Source organism: Chaetodon auriga, chromosome 21 (assembly GCF_051107435.1).
Source record: "Chaetodon auriga isolate fChaAug3 chromosome 21, fChaAug3.hap1, whole genome shotgun sequence".
NCBI classification, from domain to species: domain Eukaryota; kingdom Metazoa; phylum Chordata; class Actinopteri; order Chaetodontiformes; family Chaetodontidae; genus Chaetodon; species Chaetodon auriga.
The window spans coordinates 1,075,001-1,084,337 of record NC_135094.1 but is presented as its reverse complement, the minus strand read 5'-3'; the positions used below and the strand labels follow the sequence as shown (position 1 = coordinate 1,084,337).

The 9,337-nt window shown below is 46.5% G+C and overlaps 1 protein-coding gene across 1 annotated transcript; it reads left to right on the top strand.

Moving 5' to 3' along the window:
• Window positions 1-117: 117 nt before the first annotated feature.
• Window positions 118-8,389, top strand: tubb6 (tubulin, beta 6 class V). Its single transcript, XM_076760948.1, has 7 exons — window positions 118-225; window positions 890-998; window positions 1,456-1,566; window positions 2,444-2,559; window positions 3,281-3,409; window positions 3,692-4,506; window positions 7,821-8,389. Exons 1-7 carry the CDS (start codon window positions 169-171, stop codon window positions 7,876-7,878), a joined length of 1,395 nt encoding a protein of 464 aa, XP_076617063.1. The 5' UTR covers window positions 118-168; the 3' UTR covers window positions 7,879-8,389.
• The last annotated feature ends 948 nt before the right edge of the window (window positions 8,390-9,337 follow it).

Genomic DNA, 9,337 nt, shown 5'->3' with positions numbered 1-9,337 from the left:
GGGCGTGGTCGCGTGAACGCGCGTGAGAGGAGGAGGAGATGAAGCCGGCCGCGCGCTCCCGCTGACCAGACGCACACCGACTGCGGAGGAGCGACTGACCCAGCAGAGACCAGCAGGAACCAACAGAGACCAGCGGAGACCAGCGGAGACGAGAAGAGCGACAGAAAGATGAGAGAAATCGTTCACATCCAGGCGGGACAGTGCGGGAACCAGATCGGAACCAAGGTAGAGACCGGGTTTTCTTTCGGGGTCAGCTGAGCCAGATCACTGCTGCTGTTCTCCAGGTCAGGGTGCGCGTTGGTTCTCTGCCTGTCTGAAGTCCACAGTCACTGTTGGAAATGATGGTGCAAAGGTTCTGACACACACTGACCTGAGAACAGCTCAGAGTCAATATATTTAATGACTGCAGCACAGAGCAGACCACGTGTGCGTGTTTAGTTAAAGGATCACTTCACCCAAATCACAAAAACCATTCCTGCTGTCCAGTCCTGCAGACTCAAACTAACCTCGAACGGTTCACACGACATCCACGAACCACTCAGTTTTATTTAGAGTGCTGCTGAAAATCTGAAGGTTTCCTCAGAGGGCTGAGCGGTCGTGACGCTCGCTGTCCTCAGACTCTGAGTCAGTGAAGGGAAACACTTATTTCAGCGTCCACAGACGAGTTCGTGATGTTGATCCTGCAGCTTCACCTGTGGACAGACTGACCGGGTCTCATCCGGCAGCTGGACTCCAGGATCTCAGCAGGAGGATTTATGACAGCATGTGTGGCTCATGTTGAGCTTCAGCTGTCAGTGAGCAGTGTGTCAGTGAACGCACCACACAGGCAGAAGTCCCTGAGTCACCTGACTGAGTCTTCTTCTTCTTCTCTTTTGCTGCCGATGGTCAGTTCTGGGAAGTGATCAGCGACGAGCACGGCATCGACCCGGCGGGGAGCTACGTGGGCGACTCGTCTCTCCAGCTGGACAGAGTCAACGTCTACTACAATGAGGCTTCCTGTAAGTACGACACGTACCTGTAAGAGTCTCTTTAAACACTCTGATTGGATTTGAAGTTTCTGCCTTGTGTGAAGCACTTTGTAACTCAGGTTTTGAAAAGTGTTCAACAAATAAAGATTATTATTAATACACAGATCAGAACCTCCGGCCACAGGTTTTTACATCAGGCACTGCAGTTTGCAAACAGTGACCTCTAGTGTCGATACCCAGCGTGGGACATCTCTGATATCAAAATTTATGTGGATTTTCATAGAAACAAAGATACGAAATAAGAAAAAGCTGCTTCCAGAGCGAGCAGCAACAACTTACTGAAGGCAACTCCGTCACTGTCGACTCAAGCGGCCGTGACTGATTCTCGGTCTTACAGGAAGCCGGACTGAGGTGGTTTGGTGAGGACAGTCTCCTGTAAAGTAAAAACACAGCATGTTGTTTCCAGTAACGACTCCTCTCTGTGCAGCGCATAAATACGTCCCCCGGGCCGTGCTGGTCGACCTGGAACCAGGAACTATGGACAGCGTCCACTCAGGCGCCTTTGGACAACTCTTCAGACCAGACAACTTCATCTTTGGTAACAATCACCTGCTTTTATTCGACGCATTCATTCGTGGGTTGATTCTGTTTTAGGCCTTTTGTGCAGTTTAGAAGGTCGTTAATGTGAAAAGACTCGTTACATTTACTCGAGTAAAGACTGATGACCTGCAGCTGGACTCCATTTGGCAGACACCTGGACCCGGTAAAGGCCTTCTTTAATGAACTCTGACAGGCAGTTGTCATTAACTAAAGATGTAATAAAATGTTGACATATTATCGGATTCTAAAGTCATTGTGGCTAACATGTTAGCACATAGCTGCCTGCATCCAGCAGACAGATGAAAATACGTCCTCCATCTCACTGGAGTCATGTTTGTATCCAGTCTTCTGTCTCTTTTAGCTCTGTTGTTGGTCTCCTCCAGCTCCTGAGGGAAAAATCTGCTCTTTAGCTGCTAAATGCTGCACTATGTTCACCGGCTAACTGTGTCTGCTGCTGCTGACCCTAACCCTAACCCTAACCCTGCCACAAAACCAAAACCAGCAGCAAAACAAGACTAAAAAGCGAACTGATTCTCTGTGGGTTCATCACGATCAGAGATACTTTCTGTGGTTGCAGAGGGCAGAACTGGAGCAGCAGTGAGACTTTCCAGCATTAAACGTGTTCAGTAAACAGACTGAAAGGACTCCAGCGTTTGTTTTATAAACTGATGTCTCGGTGGGAGAAGAAGCAGGGAGGCTGTAGATGTGTGTGTGTCGTGCTTACACACACACACATGCATGAAATCAAATCCACTCCGTCCTCTGAGAAATGGGTCGCCAGGCGAGTGTGTGTTTGCACGCACATTCCCATCTGCTGTGGTGATCGTTTTACATTTCACAGATGGGCTTTCTCTGCGCTGATTGGTTGTCTGCAGGTCAGACAGGTGCAGGGAACAACTGGGCCAAAGGTCACTACACGGAGGGGGCGGAGCTCGTGGACTCGGTCCTGGACATAGTGAGGAAGGAGTGTGAACACTGCGACTGTCTCCAGGTGAGGAGGACTTTCAGCAATCTCATTGGTTGGGTTAAACCACAGTAGGTGGAGCTAAAGTGCCCTTTTCTTCTTTTATGTACAAGTATTTATTGGTATCATAATCTCCTCGAATATTTTCCTTCACGATGAAATACCGGCTGGACCCTAAAGGCCCCGGGTCTCCTGGTAATTAGTCCTTGATTAACTGCAAATTAGTTTGGGAAATTTGTCAGACAATAAAGTCCTGTGTTTTCAATGCTCAGTCCGTCAGTCAGTCCACCACGTCGGTCCAGACTGAAATATCTCAACAACTGTTCAATGGGTTGCCATCAGATTTTGTCGTTCATTGTCCCCTGAAGATGAATCCGCTGGTGATCCTCTGACTTTTCATCTGCTGTCACCAGCAAGTTGATATCAGTGTCCAAAACTTGTCCTAACATTAATTGTTATTCTACCAGCTCCTCAAAAGACTTTGCTTTAACTTATTGTAGTTTTTCTGCACATCAAGCTTCAACACTATTTTGGTTTGATCTCCACAGCAGTAGAGGACAAAAAATACACTCTCTGTTTGTGTTTCTATAAACCGATCACAGTCATCTTGGACAGCACACAGTCCAGGACGCAGTGACGGTGCTCATGTCAGATAGTGTTGGGGGTGAACTTATAATACACAAAACATGAACGTCTGAGAACAGCCTGACCTCCATCTACATGACTGTCATTTTTCTCATGACTGCAGGGTTTCCAGCTGACTCACTCTCTGGGAGGGGGCACCGGCTCAGGCATGGGAACCCTGCTGATAAGCAAGATCCGGGAGGAGTACCCCGATCGGATCATGAACACCTTCAGCGTCATGCCTTCACCAAAGGTATCGGGGGGGCAAACTAGAGCTGGGTGATCTTTCTATCTGCTTTCTTTGAGCCTTTTCTTGCACTAAAATCCTTCTCCAAGAACCACCAAACCTTTTCTCACGGTCCATGAAGACCAGCACTGCCATCCACATGACTGCTTTCCAAATGCCAAGGACAAACTAATGAACACATTGATCTCTGTTTACATCTCTGTGTATGTGATCCTCAGAGGTGCTGTGCTGTGCCTCAGTTAGATCATTTGAGGATCTTATCTCAGGATTATCTCTTGATCCTTCCAGGTGTCAGACACCGTGGTGGAGCCTTACAACGCCACCCTGTCGGTCCACCAGCTGGTTGAAAACACAGATGAGACCTACTGCATTGACAATGAGGCCCTTTACGACATCTGCTTCCGCACTCTTAAACTCACGACGCCCACCTATGGCGACCTCAACCACCTGGTGTCCGCCACCATGAGCGGTGTGACGACCTCCCTCCGTTTCCCCGGGCAGCTCAATGCAGACCTTCGCAAGCTGGCGGTCAACATGGTGCCTTTTCCCAGACTCCACTTCTTCATGCCGGGATTTGCTCCTCTGACTGCTCGGGGAAGCCAGCAGTACCGAGCGCTCACTGTTCCCGAACTCACCCAGCAGATGTTCGATGCCAGAAACATGATGGCGGCCTGCGACCCTCGCCACGGACGATACCTGACTGTCGCCACTGTCTTCCGTGGGCCCATGTCCATGAAGGAGGTCGATGAGCAGATGCTCAATGTCCAGAACAAGAACAGCAGCTACTTCGTGGAGTGGATCCCCAACAACGTCAAGGTGGCTGTCTGCGACATTGCTCCCCGAGGGCTCAAGATGGCCGCCACCTTTATCGGCAACAGCACGGCCATCCAGGAGCTGTTCAAGCGGATCTCGGAGCAGTTCTCGGCCATGTTCCGCCGAAAGGCTTTCCTGCACTGGTTCACGGGCGAGGGCATGGACGAGATGGAGTTCACAGAGGCGGAGAGCAACATGAACGACCTGGTGTCCGAGTACCAGCAGTACCAGGAGGCCACCGCCAACGACGGCGACGAGAACTTTGAGGACGAGGAGGACGAGATTGTCGAGTAAGGAGAGCCAACAAGACGGGTAAAACTCTGAGGGAACACTGGTAGAGCGGCCGGCAGTTATCAAACAATGAGGCAAGGAGTCAGCTGACAGGAAACTCTTTCACTAAATTAAAGTAAAAGCAGCTTCAAAGATTTAAATATTAAAACTTTCCATGTTGCTTTCGAACTTTGTTCCTCATAATGAGAATAAGTTGTTATTTTATTGTTCCATAGACGAGACATCTAATGAATAATTCAACAGTTCAACTTCAAACATAGACAAAAGCATCAAACCTGATTCTACTGTTGTTTGAGGATGTGCTTGTTTCTGAAATGAAACGGTTCAGCCTCTCAGCGTCCGAACAACAGCCCACAATCTTTTTCTTAACTACATAGTTTTTGTGCTGAAACGTTAACTGCAGAGGCGTCAGGTCAGATCGCTCTTTGTGTGTCGTTGTGGAAAATGCCAACAAATCTACGACTGACGCTTTTGTACTGTGAGTGTTTGAGGTTTTCACACTGTGACTTCTGTACATGTGAGCACATCTAGTGGCTGAGAGGCTGAAATAAAAGCTCCTTTCATGGCCTTACTGTTCCACGTCTGCTGTGCTTGAGTGTTCCTGGTCTGTATGTTATGTACCGCTGGTCCGTCTCCACTGCTTTGTGTTTGTGTTACACGTGAATTATTTGGCATCAGACTCTTCTTGTTAAATTAGCCTGGAGGTTTAACACAGTCGGTTCAATAAAACTGTTCTTAGCCACATTAGCATCTGACAGACTGACCCAGCTTCATGGTCCAGACTGAAACAGCTCAACAAGTATCAGATGGATTGTCATGAAATGTCGTGCAGACGTTCATGTTCTCCAGAGGATGAATCCTGCTGCCTTCAGCTGATCCTCTGACTTTTCCTAAAGTGCTGTTTGTTTAGTGCTGATGAGCAAATGTTTCACTAAGATGCCAAATATGGTAAACATCATACCTGCTAACATCAGCATGTCAGCACTGTCACTGTAAGCGTATTAGCATACTAACGTTAGCGATCAATAAGGTTTTTTTAAATTTTGAATCATATTTATGACAAACTCAATTCCACAAAGTTCTGACGCTGTGCAAAACATCAGCCAACAGAAAAGTTTGTTGATCCTCTCTGACACAAACTGACCTGAAAACAGCTCAAAGTCAATGTATTGAATGTTCTTCCTCATCAGCTTCATTGATTTCTGTAAATATCTGCTTATTGTGAATCTGATGCAGCAACACGTTTCACAGACTGAAAGATGTGGAACGCTCCAAAAACACCTGTTTGAACATTCCACAGGTAAACAGGCTGATTGGTCACAGGTGAGAGGATCATGATTGGGTATGAAAGGGGCATCCTGGAAAGGCTCAGTGGTTCATAGAGGATGGAGCGAGTTCACCACTTTGTGAACACATGACTGGATGAAGGAGATGAACACATGAACTCAGGAAGGTTCTTGAAAACAGTGAGCGGGTATTTCTGGTTTTTACTTATTCTTTGATCTGATAAACCTTAAAACTTAATTCTGCCAGTTTGAGACAATTTCATTGAAACAAAATTGTTGTGCAGCTGCTTTGCACTGAGCCAAATTTAACTGTAATGACTTGATGAATTTAATCTGTTAAACAGGAGAAACAGTGTTCACGTGTCTCAAAGCAAGGTGTCGAGTCGCTCTTTTAGGACCTGAACTGTACTGACAGCTCATCAGACAGCAGAGAGAGCTTCAGGCCGTCCACAGTGAGTTAATCTCTCTCGCCCAGCGTTGTGAGAGAGTTGATTTCCCAGCAGTTCTGTTTGTGTTGTGGATTATGTGGCGAGCGGCAGCAGCCGTCGCCGTCAAAGACAAAAACGCTTGGCTCATGTCTGTCGGCCTGAGCTGATGTCTGTGGATCTATTCTCCACCGGCGGCTCTTTGTGTCGGTGCCTCTGCAGCCGTTCAGCAGACTCATGTGGTGAAAGAATAAATCCTCATTTACTGGATGTCCACTTCCTCAAAGGGCTGTTTGACAGTTCAGTTGAAGTGCAGAGGTGACCTTTGTCCAAACTTTGTTCATTTGGATCCTCGTTAGCAGCTGATTGGACCATTTTAATGGTGCAGCTAGCACTCCCCAGAGGCTGCAGTGCTCATTACAACCACAGTATGAACAACCAGCATGATGAATCATTTATTCTCAGACTGAGTCCACGCGTACTTGAGTTGATTTTAAATGGGTTTTCTTCTTGTCAAAACATCCTGTTTGAGCACAAAAACACAACTGAGCTGCCAAACCAACAGGTGGTGATAGACCCCTCACCCTAATGCCATGTTAGCCAATCAGAGACATGAAAAATGGTTTTTACCAGTAGACTTCCTGCAACTAGAGAAGGTATGACCCGCCTTCGCCATAGTAGGATTCATAAATTTGTGACCGAGTCTCGTCCAAAACCTCCGCAGCACAACTGACTCCTCAGTTCCTCAACAGAAGTGTAAGAGTTAATGGACATTTATGTGAAAACATGTGAAAAGTCCTGCTAGCACAGTTAGCACCAATGCTACTTTGACCACGCCCACCATTGGACAAATTGGCCTCTTGTAAACAGAAGAGAGAACGTTGCTGTTTTCTCTGTCTACACGTCAGCATTGAACAGTTCCTGAACATCTTCAACCTGGAGGGAGTTTTCAAAAAGCACAACTCACCAAATGTGGAGCCAGAAGTGTAAAGTTTGTCCTGAGGGTGGCGCTAGAGGAAAGATTATGCAGGCATTCAAATCGGCAGGGTTCGTCCTCTGGAGCGAAGGAATGAAAGGTCAAGGGATCTTTAAGTGTGAAGGGTTCATCGTCAGCATATGGTGATGTTTTAGACGTCAGTGATCTTCCAGCTTTGTGCTTTCGTCTCTTTCCTGTTTCAACACGGTGCAAAAAGCAGCTCCATAAACAAATTCTTTTCCCAGTTTGGTGCAACAGAACCTGACTGGTCTGCACAGAGTCCTGACCTCAAACCAGGCCAACACCTGTGGAATGAACTGGAACACGGACTGTGAGCCAGACCTGATCCTCAGCATCAGTGCTGGACTTCACTGATGCTGAGGATCAGGTCCCTGCAGCTGGTTCAACATCTGCTGCATCTGACTGAATCACAATCATATAAGGCTGTAAAGTTCGGCTGTCCACATACTTCTGTCCATACTGTGTGTGTAGATATACGTAGAGGCCAGTGTCTGGTGCTTTTATTTTGAAGTTTCTCGGACGCAGGATGTCTCCAGTCCATAACCACAGACTGACCGACAGGACAGATTTAATGTAACTGAGTCTTGCTGTTGTTCCTCCAACAGGAGCTGGAATGCAGAACAGCAGCTTGATGAGCCAATCATAGAGCAGGAAGACCACTGAAGCCCAATCAGAGACAGGCAGAGGCGGGTCATCGTCTGGAAAGACAAACAACATTAATGTTTCCTGTTTTTTTTTTTAATGCGTGAATGAGAAATAGCAGCAGTGTTTAATCAGGATCTCTGCTTGTACGTTTAGAATAAACTTACTGTTTAACAGTGGAGACAGACGATGTCTCTGCCTAAACGTTTAACAGACATACGTGAAGTCCACATGCAGAAAATCAGAAAAATAACCGGTTTTATTTGAGGTTTGCACAGAAAAGGCTTCGTCAGTTTAAAATCTGCTCCTCCTGCAGCTGCTGAAAACTGTGCAGATGTACAGAAACACTCTAACTTTAGTCTGTTTAATAAGTTCTTCTTTTGAACACCACATTAAACGTCTCTTCCTGCTCCAGAGTCCAGAGGACACCGTGAAGGAGCCTCAAACGTCTGTTTTTGTTTCTATGGATTCACTTTTTCTCCTCATTAACGTGAAAACTGGCTGTTTTAAATGTGAACTAACCTCCAAACTAATAAATATGCAGAATAAAGTTCCTCTTTCACACACATTAAACCCTGACATTCGTGGCTGAACATATTATTTTCTGTCATTGGCTCTTGTTTCTGCTGCTGAAGAAGAACAGGGGCTCATCGTGACCTCTAGTGGTCATAACTGGGAACTGCAACAACAGTTGTGCACATGAAGCCTGAAGGAATGACTGCCAGCACAACATCACACAGGAAATGATCTGAATCCACTAATCTTTCCTCGTCAGCTGAAGGTAAATATGAAAGTTTTACTCATGTCTCGTCAATCCAACTCAAACTTTCTGGTTTTATTTCCAGAAAACTTCCAAACTTGGAAGTTGTTCTGATTAAAGAGTTGATGAATGTGCTGCTGAGAGTTCACTCAACTTTATTCATCATGAAGGTTTTAAAGGAACACCATCAGCAGATTTGCAGATTTCCCAGCATGCATTGACTGATGCTAACCGCTAGCAGGCTAAAATAATCCAGCTGAATCGCATCCAGCTCACTGACTTCTTTCAGTTTGAAGGCTGATGTGTTCTACTGGACGAAGACATCTTGAAGAGCACACTGTTATTGGCTGAGTGCTGATCATGTGATTGCAGGTACATGAGGCAGGTGTGTTGGAGCAGTCCCAGCATGCACCAGGACAACAGCGTGATGCTCAGCTTCTAATATCCGTTCGTGGCATTTCTCCTTCAGAACGGTTCATGAACTCTACATGTGTGTAAAAAAACAATTGGACAGTCTGCAGCACACTTCCTCTTAATCAGCACTCTTACCCTTCATCATCTTCTTAAACTCTCTTCATCTCCACTTTCTTCATCTCCACTCGTCATCATTTCCTGTGATTGTCATGAGCAGCCAATAGGAGGAGCTGCAACACAACAATGCATTACACATGGAGGCCTTCAGCCTGTTTCAAGGGCAGCTGCCTGAGGTGAAGCGTGTGT